The 21,634-nt window shown below is 42.4% G+C and overlaps 1 protein-coding gene across 2 annotated transcripts in view; it reads right to left on the bottom strand.

The window, feature by feature from the left end:
- PDE10A (phosphodiesterase 10A) overlaps positions 1–21,634 on the bottom strand; it is a 453,343-nt gene that overhangs the window by 345,337 nt on the left and 86,372 nt on the right. For both annotated transcript variants that reach the window (XM_077486632.1, XM_077486633.1), the window contains exon 2: positions 2,563–2,688. In XM_077486632.1, coding sequence (XP_077342758.1) covers positions 2,563–2,688 — 126 coding nt within the window. The remainder of the gene's footprint in view (positions 1–2,562; positions 2,689–21,634) is intronic.

Below are 21,634 nucleotides of genomic sequence, written 5' to 3'. Positions count from 1 at the left end.
TTCTGCCTCTCTACTAGGCGAACGCAGGTCGCCGGTAGACATGGAGTCCGCCCATCCAGCGGGCATGCTCCAGCATCGTGAGCAAGAGCTCTCTGCATTTACAGCCATTTGTGCAGGAGAGCCGACCTGCCACAGTAGATCTGCGTGAACTGGTTGGCTAGTGGTTAAAAGGGTAACTCCATTTTCTTGGGGGAAAAAAAAATGCAAATAAAAGAAAAAATAATAGCGTATACAATTGCAACACAAGTCATATTGTAATTGAATGTTTTTTTTTTTTTTTATTTCCTTGCCTTTTCAATCTGCAGGCTTTGTAATTTTTTGGAAAATGCAATGCAATATGGCTACCTGGAGTTGTTCTGTACTCAGAATGTGTACAAAACACCCCCAGATATGTCATTTCCTGCTTGTGTGATTGGCTCACCAATTTTCCCAGAAGTCTGCCCTAAGATACAAGTCAGATATCAGGCATCCCCTGCAACAAAAATGTATTTTTAGTGATATACTTCCAGTAGGAAATCCCGTCTAAAGGGATGCAGGCCCAGCAGCTTTCCTCGGTGTCCTGTAGGTGCTGCAGCTGATTGCTAATATTTGAAACCACTCCAAATAGACTCATTTTCCCACATGGGCAAAACACACAGGGATTGCTTCAGAATAACAAAAAGGTAGCAATCTGCAACAAAGTTTGTTAAAATCCTTGTAATGTACTTCAATCACCCAGAATGTTTTTTTCTCTAAACAAAAGTAGAGTTACTCTTTAACCACTTCAGTCCCAGAAGGACTTACCCCCTTAATGACCAGGCCATTTTTTGTGATAAGACACTTTAACTGACAATTGGGCAGTCATGCAACGCTGTACCCAAAAAAAAATTGATGTCCTTTTTTCCAACAAATAGAGCTGTATTTTGGTGGTATTTAATCACCTCTGCTGTTTTTATTTTTTGTGCTAAAAACAAAAAAAAAGCAACAGTTTTGAAAAAAAAATTATATTATAATATATATATATATATATATATATTATATATTATATATATATATATATATATATATATATATATATATATATATATATATATATATATATATATATTTTTTTTTTACTTTTTTGATATTTATTATAGCAAAAAGTCTTAGGCCAAAATGTATTCTACTACATATTGTTGGTAAAATATTTAATAAAAAAAAAATCACAATAAAGAGTATATTGATTGGTTTGCATGAAAGTTATAATGTCTACAAAATAGAGGATAGATTTACGGTATTTTTATTATTACTTTTACTAGTAATGGCGGTGATCAGCGATTTTTAGCGGGACTGCAATATTGCGGTGGACAGATCGGACACTTGACACTTCTTTGGGACCAATGACATTCATACAGCGATCAGTGCTATAAAAATGAACTGATTACTGGATAAATGACACTGGCAAGGAAGGGGTTAAGTGTGTCCTAGGGAGGAGTTTCCAACTGTGGGGGGGGGGGGGGGGGAGGGCAGTGAACTGACTAGGAGTACAGACAGATCGCTGTTTCTAATCACTAGGAACAGACAATCACGATTTGCACAATCAAGCCGACCTGCCGCCATATATCAGCGGCGGCCGTTGGGCAAGTGTTTAAGGCTCCGTTCACATGTTTATGACATGCACAACTGTTGCATTGTAGAACATTCAGGTACGACTATCATGCAACTTTTGAGGGTAAACATTAAAATATATGGTCATTAAATTGCATGAAATTTGGACCAAAGTAGTGCATGAACTACTTTGAAGTCGCTGCAACCTTAAGACGTACTGTATATATATGGTTATCATTGGAAAACATGGGGAATGACTTGTCATGCCACTTTGATGTCCAAAGTGGCATGACAAGTTGCACACGCGTGAATGGAGCCTTAGAAAGCATTGCTATTGTGATGTGCAGTAAACACTGTTCTATTTAATTTGAGCTGGACTTGCCCGTAAGCTGCAGAAAAACTTAATTTTCTGCTGTTATGCCTTTTGAGTTGGTTTCTATTCACAGTGGGTTGAACAGAGCTCAGCAGGTATTATATACATATAACAGTAACAGTTATTAAACCATCAACAAAAATAATTTATTTTGGTTTCTGCCATAGGCCTAGCCAGACTTGTTTATTCCTGTATGTTGTATTAATGCAGCCCATTCATTCTAAATGGGCTGCCAACACAAAAAGATTTCTGACACAGTTCACCCCGACATACAGTAGTGCCTTACTGTGGGTTATGGGGAACCGCAATGCATAAGTGTCAAAGCTGGGTTGCAATGTGTCAGAGCATGAAGCAATTCGACATGAATGGCTTCATTAAGCACTAATGTATTGAATGTTAACACTTCGCAAAAGTGTGTTTGGACTCTAAAAATGTCTGTATACACTGCCTTTGGCCATAGTCTTCTGCAGCCAGTGTTAAACATACAGTAACTCAGGAAAAACAGCACTGGTGCAAGAACGTTCCCAAGAACACCAAAGCAAGTGCCTGCAGCTGTTTACAAAGCTTGATATGGTCCCTTCTAAATAAAAAGCACTTTGAAAAACATAATCAAATCTCACCTTCATTTCTATTTTTTTTCTTCATCCATTTTTCTACAGTTTCAGAAGCAACGCTTTCTGATACAAACTCATCCAGTAACTGAGGGTGGCGGGACAGATATGCCTTCACTTTTTCATCAGTTAAACCTATGAAGAAGAATATGATTAAAAAAATACAATATTTCACATACAGGTTACACAAAAAAAGTGCATATCTTTTTAATCCTTGTTAGACAATTGGTGACCTTGTTTTTCCTAATCAAATCAAATACTCAAAATACTAAAGATAAAGAAGAGAGAACAAACTACACATTAAAGTGGTTATAAAGGGAGAAGGTTTTTTTTATCTTAATGCATTCTATGCATTAAGAAAAAAAAAAAAAAAAAACTACTGTGTGCAGCAGCCCACCTAATACTTACCTGAGCCCCATCTCGATCCAGCGATGTTACACGAGAGCCTCGGCTGTCTGGGACTCTCCCTCTTGATTGGCTAAGACACAGCAGCAAGTGCCATTGGCTCCCGCTGCTGTCAAAGTTAATGAGCCAATGAAGAGAGAGAGGGGGGGGGGGGCAAGGTCGAGCCGCATGTCAATGTCTAAATGGACACACAGAGCAGTGGCAAGCTGCTTGCTGTGGGGGCACTTAGTAGGAGTGAGGAGCCAAGAGTGCCAGCGAGGGACCCGAGAAGAGAAGGATCTTGGCTGCTCTGTGCAAAACCACTGCAGGAAGTATGATAGGTTTGTTATTTAAAAAAAACAAAAACAAAAAAACAAGACTTTAATATAACGTTTATCTCTTGACGGAGACCAAGTGTTCAAATGCATAAATAATTACAAATTACTATGGTGCCAACATTCAAACGCCTAAAACAGCTCTGCATATACGCTTAGTGATCCGAAATTTAAAAGTTTATGTAGTTGGGTAACAAAAAAAAAAAAAAATCGATTGATATGGTTCCAAAGTGGGCTTAGTGTCGAATACCTTTAACACCAACAATTATCACACGCTGTATATTTTAAGATATATGACTCTATATTAAGAAACAAAAGGATAGAAGAACACCCCTCACTTCTCCCCAAAACATGATGGAAGGGCCTTAAAACAAGCAAGACCAGATTTAGCATTCAAATACGGAGGGACTTCTTCACAGTAAGAGCTGAGGACACCCTCAAAAATTAGTTCTGGCCAGCTTAGCAGATTGTCTATGTGATGAAAGAAAAAAGTAAAAAAAAAAAGTTTTCTGCGCAAATATCAGGTTTTTGTCTAAACCAGGATATTGTTCCACCTTAATTTTTCCAGAACCCTGTTCTATGGAAGAAAAATCACTACATTCTCTTTAGTCAAAGACTACTTAACCACTTTCAGACCGGACCATTTTGCTGGTAAATGACCAGAGGTCTTTTTACACTTTGGCACTGCGCTGCTTTAACTGGTAATTGCGCGGTCATGCAATGTTGTACCCAAACAAAATTTGCGTCCTTTTCTTCCCACAAATAGAGCTTTCTTTTGATGGTATTTGATTGCCTCTGCGATTTTTATTTTTTGCGATATAAACGTAAAAAGACCGCAAATTTTGAAAAAAAATGATATTTTCTACTTTTTGTTATTAGAAAAATCCAATAAACTCAATTTTAGTCATACATTTAGGCCAAAATGTATTCAGCCACATGTCTTTGGTAAAAAAAAAGTCAATAATTGTATATTTATTGGTTTGCGCAAAAGTTGTCACATCTACAAACTAAGGTACGTTTTCTGGAATTTACGCAGCTTTTAGTTTACGACTGCCTATCTCATTTCTTGAGGTGCTAAAATGGCAGGGCAGTACAAAACCCCCCCAAATGACCCCATTTTGGAAAGTAGACCCCCTAAGGAAATTGATAAGAGGCATGTTGAGCCCATTGAATATTTTATTTTTTTGCCTCAAGCGATTGAATAATGACAAAAAAAAAATTTTTTTTTTTTTTTTACACAAAGTTGTCACTAAATGATATATTGCTCACACATGCTATGGGCGTATGTGAAATGACACCCCAAAATAAATTCTGCTGCTTCTCCTGAGTATGGGGATACCACATATGTGGGACTTTTTGGGAGCCTAGCCGCGTACGGGGCCCCGAAAACCAAGCACCGCCTTCAGGCTTTCTAAGGGCGTAAATTTTTGAGTTCACTTCTCACTACCTATTACAGTTTTGAAGGCCATAAAATGCCAAGATGGCACAAAACCCCCACAAATGACCCCATTTTAGAAAGTAGACACCCCAAGCTATTTGCTGAGAGGCATGTTGAGTTCATGGAATATTTTATATTTTGCCACAAGTTGCGGGAAAATTACAAACTTTTTTTTTTTTTTAACAAAGTTGTCACTAAATGATATATTGCTCATGCATGTCATGGGCATATGTGAAATGACACCCCAAAATAAATTCTGCTGCTTCTCCTGAGTACGGGGATACCACATATGTGGGACTTTTTGGGAGCCTAGCCGCGTACGGGGCCCCGAAAACCAAGCACCGCCTTCAGGCTTTCTAAGGGCGTAATTTTTTGATTTCACTCCTCACTACCTATTACAGTTTTGAAGGCCATAAAATGCCAAGATGGCACAAAACCCCCACAAATGACCCCATTTTAGAAAGTAGACACCCCAAGCTATTTGCTGAGAGGCATGTTGAGTCCATGGAATATTTTATATTTTGCCACAAGTTGCGGGAAAATTACAAACTTTTTTTTTTTTTTTTTTTTTTTCACAAAGTTGTCACTAAATGATATATTGCTCACGCATGCCATGGGCATATGTGAAATGACACCCCAAAATAAATTCTGCTGCTTCTCCTGAGTATGGGGATACCACATATGTGGGACTTTTTGGGAGCCTAGCCGCGTACGGGGCCCCGAAAACCAAGCACCGCCTTCAGGCTTTCTAAGGGCGTTACAGTTTTGAAGGCCATAAAATGCCAAGATGGCACAAACCCCCCCCAAATGACCCCATTTTGGAAAGTAGACACCCCTAAATTTAGGGGTACACTAGTGAGACTAGGTAATAAATGGCGGGTGCCCTGAAACTATAAAAAAATAACTAACCAACCAGCGTCACCTGTAACAGTTATATGGTGATCACTGGTGAAAGGGTTAACTAGGGGGCAATTAGGGGGCTTTATGCGGTAGTATATGGGGGTCCCTGGCGCTATAAAAAGCTGCAGCGAACCTAAATACCTACCTGCCTAACTAGCGTCACCTGTGACACTAATACAGCGATCAGAAAAACGATCGCTTATTAGGCTGGGTTCACACTGGAGCGATGCGGGAACGCCACGAATGCGCGGCGGGTTCCCGCATCGCATGCCTCCCGGCGGCAGTTCACACTGCCCTATGCGAACTGCTGGGAGTGTCAGTGAAATGTTACTGACACCCCCAGATCAGTTCGCATATCGCAGTGCGATCTGCAAACTCGGATCGCATGGTGTGAACACCCATGCGATCCGATTCTGCTGCGGGCCAAAAAAAGGGTCCCGTGCGAATTTGCGGCGGGTGCGGCGGGTGCGGTGAATGGCTGAACTCGAATCGCACAGAGATCGGATGTGATTTTCACTGCAGTGCGGTGCGAATCACATCCGTTCTCATAAACCGCTGCAATGTGAACCCAGCCTTAGTGACACTGGCGACGGGGGGTGATCACGGGGTTAAACCTTTATTGGGGGGGTTAGGGGGGTACCTTAGAACTAAAGGGGGCTAACCCTAACTGCCCTAACAGTTATTAGTCACAAATGACACCCGCCGGGTGATCAGGGGGTTAAACCTTTATTAGGTAATAAATGGCGGGTGCCCTGAAACTATAAAAAAATAACTAACCAACCAGCGTCACCTGTAACAGTTATATGGTGATCACTGGTGAAAGGGTTAACTAGGGGGCAATCAGGGGGCTTTATGCGGTAGTATATGGGGGTCCCTGGCGCTATAAAAAGCTGCGGCGAACCTAAATACCTACCTGCCTAACTAGCGTCACCTGTGACACTAATACGGCGATCAGAAAAATGATCGCTTATTAGGCTGGGTTCACACTGGAGCGATGCGGAAACGCCGCGAATCCGCGGCGGGTTCCCGCATCGCATGCCTCCCGGCGGCAGTTCACACTGCCCTATGCGAACTGCTGGGAGTGTCAGTGAAATGTTACTGACACCCCCAGATCAGTTCGCATATCGCAGTGCGATCTGCAAACTCGGATCGCATGGTGTGAACACCCATGCGATCCGATTCTGCTGCGGGCCAAAAAAAGGGTCCCGTGCGAATTTGCGGCGGGTGCGGCGGGTATGGCGGGTGCGGCGGGTGCGGCGAATGGCTGAACTCGAATCGCACAGAGATCGGATGTGATTTGCACTGCAGTGCGGTGCGAATCACATTCGTTCTCATAAACCGCTGCAATGTGAACCCAGCCTTAGTGACACTGGCGACGGGGGGTGATCACGGGGTTAAACCTTTATTGGGGGGGTTAGGGGGGTACATTAGAACTAAAGGGGGCTAACTCTAACTGCCCTAACAGTTATTACAGTCACAAATGACACCAATGCAAAAAAAAAAAAAAAAAAAATGACATTGGTGTCACTGTGACTGGGGGGCAGGGGTAATTGGGGGGGTGATCGGGGGGTAAAGGGGGGGTGTGAGTGTGCCTGGCATGTTCTACTGTGTGTGTGAGTGTTGGTGCAACTTACTGATCCGCTCTCCTCCGTGTCGGAACGAAAAATACCGACACGGAGGAGAGAATACATCACTTCCTCTCCTGTGTTTACATTACAGGAGAGGAAGTGATGTCACCGGGGATTTCTATTCGTCGGGAGCGATCGCGAGGGGGTGGCCATGAATGAATGGCCGTCCCCTCGTCCGGGATCGCTCCCGAACGAATACCGACCGCCGCAGGCACCGGGCGGGGGCCCGATCGGGCCCCCGACCCGCGGGAGGCAAGGGACGTACATGTATGTCCTTATGCCTGCCCGTGCCATTGTACCGACGTACATCGGCGTGCGGCGGTCGGCAACTGGTTAAAGGCAACTGCTCACATTTGGAAAATGGATGTTTTGTTCACGTTGCCTGAAGGTCCTAAAAGAGGACGCAGTTTCAAATCTACTATTTCTAAATGGATTCGACAAGTAATCGTTCAAGCTCATGGTTTAATGAGGTAGTTTTACCCTCTCAAATCAAAGTGCACTCCTCTAGGGCTGTTAGTGCTTTGTGGGCAGTGCATCACCAAGCCTCCATGGCTCAATTCTGCAAGGCTTGGTCTTCAATCCATACATTTACCAGATTCTATCTGGTGGATGTAAAAAGACATGAGGATGTTGCCTTTGGGCGCAGTGTTCTGCAGGCAGCAGTATAAATCCTCTGATCTCATGGTGCCTACTTCAGTTGTGTCTCCCTCCCCTCAGTTGGCATTGCTCTGTGACATCCCACATAGTAATTACTATGGGTCTGTGTCCCATGATGTACGATTAAAGAAAATAGGATTTTTAGAACATCTGTAAAATACTTTTCTTTTGAAGTACATCACGGGACACCGAGGTCCCTCCCCTCTTTCTAGTACACACGTGTATTGCTTTGCTACAAAACTGAGATACTCCCAGTAGTGGGAGAGGTTATATAGGCAACTTCCCGTTTAGGGTGTGCCAGTGTCTAGCACCTGAAGGTGGACTATAACCACATTAATAAGTAATTAGTAATTACTATGGCGCTGTGTCCCGTGATGTACTTCAAAAGAAAAGGATTTTACAGGTAAGCTGTTTTAAAAATCCTATTTTTTTATGTCACATATATATAAAAGATGAGGTTGCACCAAGTAAATAGGTATCAAACGTGTCAAACCTTAAATGTGTGTGTGTTCGTGAAATGGCGACAAACTTCAGTACCCCATTTATTTTTTTCAGTTTAGTGTAACAGAAGAGGTCTTGTGCTAGAATTATTGCTCTCACTCTGGGATGCGTGGCGATATGCAACGTGTATTGCAACTGAAGCTTTCTTGCATAGGCACCCCCTGACACGTGCATTTACATTCGTATGTGTGGGGGCCTCAAAAAAAAGAAAAAATGTATGTGCTTGGGTGTAACTTTATATTACCTTTGGTAAAAAGTTAGGATGAGGACGCAATACTTACCTTATCCGTGCGAACAATAAAAATATGGCTCTTTACAAGAAAGAGCAGCCAATTCAGATACCCTTGTTGTAGCAGATATGGTTACCAGAAAAAATTGTTTGCGGAGGAGATTTTGAAAACTCCAGCGGTATCCTCTTATGATCCCTAACACAAACTGGTTGGCGGTGATCACCTCCCACTGTGGGAGGAAAGCCCCCAATCTTCCTCCCACGGTGGTTAACCTGTCATTGGGTCTTCTTGGGCTGTTCAGGAGACTGAAAAAAAAAATCTCCCCTCCACACCCCTTGCCTTTCTGCCCCCAAGCGTTCTTCTGCTGTTCAGCTTTTGGGGCTTCAAACTTTCTCTGAGGGGAAACTTTTTTAGTATGCTCTCCTTTTTCTTATTGGCCATCCGATCCAAAACGGCCTCTAAACCTGGCCCAAACAAAAAGGTCCCCTGTGAGTGAGAGTTTGACCTTAGATGTGCTGTCTCCATGCCACATCTTAAGCCATAAGGCCCTTCTTGCTGAGTTGGTCAGGGCTTTCGTATCCCGCGTCCATAATCAGAAGATGAGGGTTCAGCGGAAGTGCCCGCTCCCACCAAAACTGACATAGTCTGTCATCTAGCCTGGCCTCAGAGCTCCACACACTGGCTGCACAATGCAAGGGGGGATTCAGCACACTTCTTACAGCGTCCCCCCGAGTAGAAGAACAGCAGGGCTCCCCAAGCTTCCTCTTTCTCCAAGAGAAGTTGGGGTGCGCAAACATGCAGCCATAGAGGTAATTACAGGCTCCCTAGCCTACCTGGCTGCACGAGAGAGAGACCTGAGGTGCCTTAGCAGTGTCTCCCCACCGGAAGAAACACCAGAACTGTGGGGGTGATGGGACGGTGAGGCTTAAATCTTACAGTATAAGGCGGTGTTTCCTGAGAAGGGAAGAGCCAAGGTCTCTCTATGGTGGCTGTACTGAAAGACGAACAGGGAAAAATGCAGAAATGGCTCTGACAGCGAAAAGGTTAAAGCGGGAGTCCGCCGGGACTTTTTTTTTTTTTTTTAAAGCCAGCAGCTACAAATACTGCAGCTGCTGACTTTTAAAATAGTGACACTTACCTGTCCAGCGCGCCCGCGATGTCGGCACCCGAAGCCGATCTCTAGATAGTCTCTCGGGTCCTGCCGCCGCCATCTTGGGTATGGGAATCAGGAAATGGAGCCTTTTGGCTTCATTTCCCGGTTCCCTACTGCGCATGCGCGAGTCGCGCTGCGCAATAAGGACGGTCCCCGCTGCCTCTGGGATCTGTGTGTTTCCCAGCAGGCAGCGGGGCACTTGCAGAAAGGGGCGGGCACTTGCGGAACGGGGCGTAATCTCCGCCCCTTTCCGCAGAGAGCTATCCCGGAAGTGGGTGCAGATACCTGTACCTGAAAGGTGCCAATTGTGGCGCCGGAGGGGGGAGGGTTCCGATGAGCGGAAGGTCCACTTTAGGGTGGACCTCCGCTTTAAGTTCTAGCTTGTTGTCCAGTTTGCTACTGAAAGTCATATAGAAAGGCTTTTTTTTTTTTTTGCCAGAATGTGCCACACCTCCCGTGATGGTCCCTGTATGTACTGTGGCTTCTGATTCTGTTTCAGAAACAAAGCATTATCTAGCAGCTCCAGGGGGGGACACAATAAACAATGCACCCGCTGTTTCCAATTCAGTCAGAGCTTCTAAATATCCTATTGGTGGCTTAACAGCTCCAACAAGGACACAAGAAAGGAGTTACTTGCTCCATCCATCTTGCTGGCACTACCTCACCATCAAGACCAGAACGTTTATGTGTGCCAAATCCCTGCCCCCACTCGCTGCTAATCCAGCCTGTCCTGCCCATACTCCCAAAATCTTGGGAGGCCTTTTGAAAGATGGCCTGCTCCTTTGTGGGTCAGAAGGTGAAGTCCTCCTGCTCGTCTGTCATCCACACAAAATTTTAGGTACATTTTCCTGCCTACAGCCCCTGCTGGAAGGAGGGGAGGGAGGGAATCTTAGGGACAACATTTTGGTTGTACACTGGTCTGTCTGTTACCTACTTCTGAACCCTGCACCTTGTGAGATATGAACTTCTTAGTCCTGAGTAATAGACACTCCTGGACCCTGAACTATTTACACTTTATTGTTCTTTTAATACTCGACCATTGTACGCTGTAGCCAGGGCCGGGACAAGGGGTGGGCAGAAGGGACGGCTGCCCTGGACACTGTGGTATCCTGTGAGGTGGGGGGCACCACAAGGATATTAGGGGGAAGGGGATTTATGTTGAAATGGGAAATTTGGAGGAGTGGCAGGGAGTATTAATCTAGTTGGGGAAATTTGGGGGAATGCTAAGAGTGATTTAGAGGGGTTTGTGTTGGGAGGGGTGATGGGGGGAGAAGATTCATGCCAGGGGGATTTTGGGGGTAGATTTGTACTGGGAGGAGGGGGAATTGATGCTTTGGGGATTTTTGCTGAGATATAATGCTCATACATCTTGGGGGGCGCAGGTTGACATGTTTGCCCTGGGCACTAGATGACCTTGTCCAGGCACTGTCTGCAGCTGTGCTATATATGCAATGCTGGTTGTCAAATAGTCACTACTTGAAAATCTTCTTTAAGGTAGGCAGAAAAGCATATGTAATGGAGGAGGCTCTTCTTTTTGGGGTTACATGAGCCTCTGGCTCCAATCATGTGCTTCAAAAAAAATTCCTCATTGCAATCCTACTCTACAACCCTAATTAATATGCAGGGTGCCAAATGCATGGATAGGGGGGCCCCAATGGCATTGGTTGAATACCTATACCCATTCTGACTAAAGGCCTGCATATAGGCTTTACAGAAACATTTTATAAGCACTCAAATACAAAATGTTAAATTGAGCTGCAAGAAAGGTTGTGTCAATTACGCTGTATAGAAACGTAATCTTTGTTGAATATTTAATTAGCAACTTGTGACCAAACCATTTCATATCCCTCCATTTTAAATTGGCAGATGAGAGTATTGATGGTGGGAAAGGGGTGGGACCTGACTATCACAGCACTGCATGTTCAATTCTGTAAAACTCCTTATATTATGTCCATCAAACTACAGTGGATATTTGCATACTAGCGCTGTATCTTGCATAGGTCTACACATGATGCTCGTTTGCTTGTCCACGTCTTTATGCAGTCTTCTGTGGTGCTTATAGAGCAACTGTTTCACTATTCCTGTATGGTTAAGTGTCTGCCTTTCTTATCCTCAATACAATATGTAATTATGATCCTCATGTGTGATTTGCCTTTACTGCATTTTACATTGTAAAAGCATCAGGCAGTGTTCTTTTCAAAAGGAGAGAAAATTTGCAAAAATATAAAATGTATCTGATTAAAAAAACAAAACAAACACACACACGTGATGAACACGTTTTCTATTCAAGAAAATCTTTAAAAGTGTGTTAATGAAACCACTTATATAATTCCCCTTTATACATACTACCAATTTTGTATGATTTTAGAATCACTAGGTCTTAAAATCTTTATCCTATAAGTTCTCACAAATATGAAAAGAAATATTTTCTCAAGGGAACACATAGTTGTTTTCATAAACACAGAGGCATAACGTGCAGCAGTGTTAATTAGTTCTGCTGGGGACGGAAGTACTATAGTTCCCTAATAAATGCAAGAACAAACATAAAGCCTACATAAGCATAGATTAACTTGTGCAATGTACAATTGGACTCATAAGCCATACAAATTTTGTATTTTAATAAACTTTTCTTACAATTGAAACATCCTACAGAAGCCTAAATAAAAACGAATGAACACTGTAAATATATACATACTAATAAGCATCATGGAAACCAATCCGCTATCGACCAATGTCATTTAATTATTGCATCTGATTTATCAAAGAAATAGAGGTTCTTCACGATACAAAAGTGCATATTAGCAAAAAAGGTCAGCTTGTGCTCACTTTGAATACAAAATCATTTGAGCCAATTTTCCAGCCTGCCTTGCTGCTGCCGAGCAGCAGTGATGGTTTCTCAAGCAGTGATGTTATTGGGGTGTGTGGTAGTGAGGCACACAAAACACAATGTAAACGTGTATGAATAGTGCTTTTATACATAGCTTTATTATGGTCAGGACTAAAGATATTAAAAAAGAAGATTATTATATAGGAATATTATGAAGTCTTTTATCCAGCTAGCAAGTAAGGTTCTAGTTTTCGTTATGTGTTTTAGTTGATCAATACTGCAGAGTTTTTAAAACTCAAATCAATAGCTCAAGCTGAATCTACACACAACGCAATGGGTCATGGGAGTGACAGCTCTTTATCAGCTCTTTATCTGACAGTTCAGTCCAAAGCTTCAACCCCAGGACCAGCTAGAACTGGAAAAATTTTGCTGACACTTCAGCCAATGGCAGACATATCTACTGTGCAGCTTATGCAAGCACACAGGGACCTCTGAGGTTGCAAGGCCCATTACAGGTAGGTGCTTCTGCTTCTAATGGGTCCCAGAACTTATATTGCCTAGATCATAGCAGCACAGTGGTGTAGTGGTTAGCACTCTCACCTAGCAGTAAGAAGACACTACCTGCCTGGAGTTTGCATGTTCTCCCTGTGCGGGTTTCCTCCGGGTACTCCGGTTTCCTCCCACAATCCAAAGACACGCAGGTAGGTTAATTGGCTTCTGTCAAAAATTGGCCATAGTATATAAATGGGGACCTTGGATTGTGGGCTCCTTAAGGGTAGGGACCGATATGAGTGTGCAATGTAGAGGGATAGGGACAATTGTAGACACTCGCTCAGGTTGAACTGGATGGACTGGTGTCTTTAGTCAACCTAACTATGAAACTATAGGCAAGGTACTTTTAGTGCAAGAAAGTAATCTGTCCAGCTCTGGTCTGTGGGTGTTACTCAACGATACCCTCATCGTTCTGGTGCAGGAGTCAGTAGGTCTTACCCAACAGCTACAGACATTAGGATAGTACATAAACTATTAGCATGCCATTTGTATTTGTCACAATATGTTACATAGGTCTTCTTACAAAAGAATACAGTGATGTTTCGTAGAGAAGAGTTCAAAAAAATTTGCTTCGGTATGCGAACTGGTTCACAAACACGAGCCACGGCCATCTTCCCTTCTCCGACACTCATACTGAGAAGAGCAGTGAATCTGTTCACAAAGATAAGGGTTTATGCCCCCTGGCTACCCCAAAGCACCTTCCCCATGTTGAGGACATATGGCCTGGTACAGTTCAGGAGGGGGGCGCTCTCTCGTCCCCCCCTCTTTTCCTGCAGCCTGCCAGGTTGCATGCTCGAATAAGGGTCTGGTATGGATTTTTGACGGAACCCCCACGCCATCCTTAAAATCCATAACAGACCCTATTTTGAGGGTGACCCCCACGCAATTTTTTTTGGTTCGGGGTTCCCCTTAATATTCATACCAGACCCAAAGGGCCTGGTAATGGACTGTGGGGGAAACCCATACCGTTTTTTTCAATTACTTTAATGTGTATTGCCGGGACCGAAAAGTCATTATAGCCGTGAGTAGTTTTAAATTACTTTTTTTCTTTAGAAATGTAATTTTGCTCTAGGACTGTTTTAAACATGGGAAACATGCACAACTTTACAGGCAGACTATAGACACCCCTCAGGTATGAAATTTAAAGGAATATTTAACTTTTATTGTTTCACTTTAAGCATTATTAAAATCACTGCTCCCGAAAAAAACTTCTGTTTTTAAAACTTTTTTTGCATTGATACGTCCCCTGGGGCAGGACCCGGGTCCCCAAACACTTTTTATGACAATACCATGCATATAAGCCTTTAAAAATTAGCACTTTTGATTAATCCAATAAACTTTTAAAGGGTGTTCCGTGGCTTTCGAATTTGCCGCGAACACCCCAAATTGTTTGCCATTTGGCAAACGTCCGATTTTTGACTCGAACATCGGGCTCATCCCTTATTGGGAATCATGGAAAAACAGTTCATACAACTTTACCATGCCCTCAGGTGATCTTTTCCTGGATGCACAATGCTGTTTTCTGGCCCCTAGATCATTTAACCACTTAAGCCCCGGACCAATTTGCAGCCAAAGGACCATGCCCCTTTTTGCGATTTGGCACTGCGTCGTTTTAACTGACAAGTGTGCGGTCCTGCGATGTGGCTCCCAAACTAAATTGGCGCTCTTTTTATCCCACAAATAGAGCTTTCTTTTGGTGGTATTTTATCACCTCTGTGGTTTTTATTTTTTGTACTATAAACAGAAATAGAGCAACAATTTTGAAAAAAAATTAATATTTTTTAATTTTTGCTATAATAAATATCCCCAAAAAATAAATAATAAAAATGTTTTCCTCAGTTTAGGCCGATACGTATTCTTCTACAAATTTTTGTTAAAACAAAAAAAATAAAAAATAAAAATCGCAATTAGCGATTATTGATTGGTTTGCGCAAAAGTTATAGCGTTTACAAAATAGGGGATAGTTTTATAGCATTTTTATTTTTTTTACTAGTAATGGTGGCGATCAGCGATTTTTACTGTGACTGCTACATTATGGTGGACACGTCAGACATTTTTGACACATTTTTGGGACCCTTGTCATTTATACAGCAATCAGTGCTATTTAAATGCACTGATTCCTGTGTAAATGATACTGGCAGTGAAGGAGTTAACCACTAGGGGGCGGGGAGGGGTTAAAGTGGTTGTAAACCCTTACAAACCACTTTGACCTACAGGTAAGCCTAGATTAAGGCTTATCTGTAGGTCCAAGAAATATCTCCTAAACCTATACGGTTTAGGAGATATTTGCCCGAAGACAGGCACCGCTGTCTACGGCGCATGCGCCGTAGACAGCGGCGCGCAAGCGCACTGAGCGCGGCATTTCCAACAATGGAGCTGCCACGCGTGTCGGCTCCCGTGCGCATGCGCAGGAGTGACGTCATCGCGGCTTCGCCGAATGACAGCGGCGGAGCTGCGAGACCCCACCGAGAAGATGGATGCGCTGGACTACAGGGGACAGCGGTGACTTCGCTGGCTCCTGTGTCAGGTAAGTGACACATAATGGGCTACTATGCGATGCATAGTAGTCCATTATGCTTTGCAGGAAATGAAAGAGGAAGTAAACTCATCAGGGTTTACTTCCTCTTTAAGTGTGTGTGTTTTTTTTCTTTTTAACTGTAGGGGGGGCGTGGCTTGGCATCTGACAACACTGATAGTCTTTCCCTATAACAGGGAACAGACGATCAGTGACAGGCTCTGTAGGAAGCACGGGGAGAGGTTTGTTTACACAGACCTCTCCTTGTTCTTCAGCTATGTGACCCGATCATGGGACACCAGCGACGATCGGGTCCGCTGGTCCCGCGGCCATGGAGCTCAGGATCGGGTCGGGAGCGCACTGCCGCCGCTCTCCCGACCCACAGCTGGGCACTTAAAGACCAACGTACCGGTACGTGCTTGTGCCCAGCCGTGCCATTCTGCCGATGTATATGTGCAGGAGGTGGTCCTTAAGCAGTTAAATTGGGGTTTGGGATAGTTTCAAACAAGGATGAGGAGCTGTAGTTTTTTTTTTTTTATTTTTTTTTTTTTTTTAAGATGTACACCTGAAAAAGGTCAGCTTAATGTAAAAGACTGTTAGTAATATATGTTTAAAATCCTCTTTTTTGTACATACATTTCATAATTTTATATATAAACAAAAAAGTTCAGAACAGATTAACCCGATTGAACCCTATGGGAAAATTTGCCTCGGTTCGCTATCAATTCGGTTCACAACCAGAGTCGTTTCACGAATTAAGTTTGTGAATTCAGGCAGCACTGTATTGCAAAGAAATGATTCCTTTGTGCAGATTTAATCCAGTAACCACAAAATGTACATGTTTGCAAATCAAGATATTTACACAATCTAAAGAATGTGACATCTTGGTTTTGGTAAACCATCTTCTGTACAATTATGCCTTAGTGTACACCAGGTAAAATGTGGGATCTTACAAATCAGAAGTTACCTGACAGCCAAGTTCCTGAATATCTTCTGATCAAGATCAACTTTCCCTCTCTAGGACATAATGTCCTTGCAATACGGTTGTATTATATGACTTGCAATGAATTAGATAGCTTATTGCTCATTCGTGTACTGAGCAGGTCTGTGTCCTGATCCATGCATTAGTACTTGTATTAGCCCAAATAAACTGACCTGGAGCAACTGGAAGTCAGTGGGCGGAACAACAGAAGAGACGCTCCATGTGCACATCAGCGGTTGGACACCCCGACGCCCATCTTGGTACACCCTGCACTCGGTCACAGTAAGCCAGCAGCGGAAATCTGGTTACACCCAGCCCATATAGTTCGGGTTGGGTATAACAAGCTGGCCGCTGCTGTTTTTATAAGGCCAAGTACAAGGAGTGAAGAAAGAAATTGGGGGAAAGCACTGCGCTATAGCTAAGGTGGGGATCAGCAGCTAACACCCAAACAAAGTTCAGTGAAAATGGGGGAAAAAATTGTGTAGCGCTAGTGATTGAATTGAAAAATAACTCAGAAAATTGTATATTGAGAGGTGATAATAAAACTAATTGATAAGTGGCGATGGCACTGACAGGTGGCTGGCACTGATAGGTGGTATTTATGGGCACTGATGAGCAGGCACTGAAATGCCATGAGGAAAGGCTGCCTGTGACGGCCCATCTTGGTACTCCTTGTACTTGGGGAAAAAAATTGTGTAGCGCTAGTGAGTGAATTGAAAAATAACTCAGAAAATTGTATATTGAGAGGTGATAATAAAACTAATACTATAACACATACATGTGACAAAATGTACGAAAATAAGTAAAAACAAAATGCAAATATTAATTCGCTAAATGTGTGGATACACTATATATATATATATATATATATATATATATATATATATATATATATATATATATGTGCACATAAATCTTGGTGGATATCAGTGGCTGGAATATAAGTCCCAACAAAACAGTCCACATATATTGAATAATGGAAAAGTGTCAGTGTTGGTTTTCAAAAAGATCTCTACTGCGCGAGAACCCCTTTTTTATGATCCACCTTACTGGGGATGGCACCCCAATGTGAATAATTGGACCCTGCTGACCCGGGAGACGCACGTTACAGCCGCTGATATCGGGAGTCTGTGAAATCCGGAGATAGTGCAGTGATCTACCTGGATCTACCACCAAAACACAACATCTGATTGACATCACCTGAGATAACAAGCGCAGTTGACCCACTGTCATACGACAGATGTGTCCATTTTCTCTGGTAAGAGTATTTATTTCGCTCTGAAATCACTCCAGACAAGTCGCTGTTCCCGGTCTAACTGAATTGTGTGGTTGCCTGATCTTTTTGCTGTGAAGACAAACACTGACACTTTTCCATTATTCAATATATGTGCACTGTTTTGTTGGGACTTATATTCCAGCCACTGATATCCACCAAGATTTATGTGCACCTATATATTATATATATTTATTGTGTATCCACACATTTAGCGAATTAATATTTGCATTTTGTTTTTACTTATTTTCGTACATTTTGTCACATGTATGTGTTATAGTATTAGTTTTATTATCACCTCTCAATATACAATTTTCTGAGTTATTTTTCAATTCACTCACTAGCGCTACACTATTTTTTTCCCCAAGTACAAGGAGTACCAAGATGGGCCGTCACAGGCAGCCTTTCCTCATGGCATTTCAGTGCCTGCTCATCAGTGCCCATAAATACCACCTATCAGTGCCAGCCACCTGTCAGTGCCATCGCCACTTATCAATGCCATCTGTCAATGCCCACCATCTATCAGTGCCCATCAGTGCTGCATATCAATGCCACCTAATCTGTATTGTGCTTTGAAAACAGCCTCATGACATTAAAAAAAAAAGTATCAGTACTTGTACTCGGTCTTAAAAAAGTGGTATCGGGACAACCCTATTTATGTATATAAAGAAGAACATGGCTTCTTCACAACACTGGTTGCCAACAGATACAGTATTTATTTAGTACCAAAGGCATTTTGTGTGCATAGTCATATCCTCATTAAAACCTAGGTTTGTACATTATATTTCCAAGCAAAGCTTTCTCCTGGTAGAAGTCTATGTCTATCAACCTTCACATCTCGCACAAGAGCAATGTAGTAAGTATGTATGATTTATGTGTGTGATAAGTACAGGTAGTCCCCGAGTTACAAATATCCGAGTTACAAACGACTTCTACTTACGAACGGTGGTGGCACTACACTACCGATCGTAAGTAAGCAGCCATCTTGCAGCACCAGACGCAGCCCACACTGCAGTATTGCATGGCCACAAGAGCCCCAAATAACACAACTGCATTCCCAGAAGTACCAGGGACATCCCACATCATTGCACATGCTGGTGTTACACTTAAAAATGTACTGTTACAAACAAATTTGAATTAAGAACAAGCCTATTGTCCTTATCTTGTTAGCAACTCGGGGACCTCCTGTAATAAGACAGTAGTAAATGTGATAAAAATCAATGTTTGACCTTTAGAAAAGCTTTAGTTAGAAGGCAGCGTGTGCTACTCAACTCAAAAATAATAGCACGCACAACAGTTAACCCTTTCTCCTGAAGTCTCCGGAAGAATAATAACGGCATGCAACAAAATCAGATTCAACTTGTCTAGCCTAAAAATGATTGTAATCTGGACTCTTTAAAAAGAGAAATAGCTGGGCACTTTTTTTTAAACATTTGTAAAAGTAGCTTTCCCTAAAAATAAAGAAATAAAAAAATATTCAGATCAGTTTCATTACCTCGTTTAAAGAATCAAGTAGACATTTCCCAAAACAGAGTCAAAATTCCTTTTAGGCCCATGTAGGCCCGTGTCTACAGTTGATAGAGTAAAACAGGCAACTTTTCCAGGAATAGTTACTACAGCAATGTCGAATATGCTTATCTGCACAAAAATAAAAGGGCGGTAAAGATTAGAAAACCAGGAAAAGTCTTCTGTGTAAGGGAGTTGATCATAGCAGAGCGGTGTTTTTGCTGGGTGCCAACATTTTCATACCTACAGGCAGGACTTTTTTTTGCTCAGAAAATGGGTGCAGGAACTGAACCATGACCCTCCAACCCCCACCCCATGGACACACAACCGCATCAAATGGTGCAGTAAAATTTCACTTACAGTGGAGTGGTCTTAAAGGTGCATTACATAGAGTGGTGAGTGGGGGGGGGGGGGTTGTTACACACAGAGTGCACAGTTCAGTGGTATGCTACATACATTGTGCAGAGTTAGGCGGTCCTCTGCATACAGAGTTCAGGGGGGCACTTTGCCTTCTTCCACAGCTGCTTACCTCTGCATCCCCAATCTACATCTCCCTTTCAGCCCTCTTCAGCTCTGGCCTCTGCATGCAACCCCCTTCCACTGCCTTCATCTTCTCCCTCCCTCCTTAGAAGCTCCACCATTTTCCACATCTTACTTGTGTTACTGTATTAAGCTGTAGCACCCAGCTAACGCTAGTACCTCCCCACAGATTGTAGGTGGCTCTGCCTCCATCACTTGCAGGGAAATCATCCAGTAGGGGTTTTGGAAGCTGCACTGCACCCTGCATATCTCATGTCCCCATCCTGCACTCTGTGGGAGGCACTCAGGAGATCAGATCTGTGGGAGCTGTTGGGAGATCTGCAGTCAATGATAAACACAGAAGCCAGACTTCTGTGTTTACAAGTGATAGTGGTAAGAAGGAAACAGAAGGCCTGATCCAGAGCCAGAGGTGGTGGAACTGAGTTCCACTAAGTTTCCTGCCTACAGGCACTACCAATGAAAACCCTACCCTGCCACAGATATTTTCCTTGATTACTGACATATTAGGATTTTGGATAGTTATTGTTTGTGCATGCTACAACAGAACTGTAAATTATTCAGAAGACCAATTTAGGTTTTACATGAAATAAAAAATTGCCCACAGTATGTAAATAATTCAGTAAAGCATTCTAAATAAATCTCTACACAGCTTGCAGAGAATTCCAATTGCTTTACCAATCCTGATAGAATATGCTAATGTGCTTTAAAGGAATGTCTATTCACTTAGCTTTACTTTGGACTGCAAGGTCCTGGGATCTACAGCAGTATCATTGATTTTTGGGGTCTCAAAATTGAGGCAGATGTCCAGATAACCTCATCTTTAACTTATCACACTAAGCAAATGCCCTTATCTTTTATCAATGCATGTTTTATTGTTCCATTGGTAACATTGTCAGAAGGTTCAATTGATTAGCCACCGTCATTTATATATGTTCCAGAAAGCCCAGGATAACCAGGCAATCAAAAACCATTTTATGTTTATACAGTACATAGTTAAATTTCCAGCAGCCACTGATATTCTGCAGGCACCCACACACAAGAAGAGAGGTGATAGTAAATTCCTTCCTACACACACTGAATTACAGGAGGCACACCAGTAAAATTTGCTTTCCAGTACAAACAGCTGTCCTCAGAATCCATGCCACCAATGTAATGCTTTATGAATTACATGCAGTGCCTCAAGTGTCTATCTCATGTAGTGCAAAGCACCTCACTGCTTTATGTCACAGGTTTCTCAGGCAATTCCTTAATTCAGTATATTGGTATGTTTCAATCAAAATGCTTCTACCAAGGTTAAGTTAAACAGCACAACAAAAATCTTAGAATCAAAGAAACTTGCCTAAAAAGTAAAGATTGTAAATTAAGGCCATTGTTTCCAATGTGAAGTTGGCCACACATTTTACAATATGATTGCACAATTTCTGTGCAATCTCACTTAAGCCACATACAAACTTTTAGATTTTCTGCAAATTTATGTCTTCAGATTTACCAAAACCGTGTAGTGCAAGGGCCTGCCCGATTGCATACAAATTGAAACTTCTAAGGTTTGACCTCATATTATATGGTTTTGGTAAATCTGAAGACAAAAATCAGCAGAAAATCTAATACTGTGTATGGGGTCTAAGATTTAAAATAGAATTATTTATTGCAGATACCTAACT

The sequence above is a fragment of the Lithobates pipiens genome, unplaced genomic scaffold (genome assembly GCF_037356315.1).
Source record: "Lithobates pipiens isolate NorthernLeopardFrog02 unplaced genomic scaffold, aLitPip1_a1.2 Scaffold_18, whole genome shotgun sequence".
In the NCBI taxonomy this organism is placed as follows: Eukaryota; Metazoa; Chordata; class Amphibia; order Anura; family Ranidae; genus Lithobates; species Lithobates pipiens.
The sequence above is the reverse complement of the archived record's forward strand: the minus strand, read 5'-3'. Positions and strand labels throughout refer to the sequence as shown.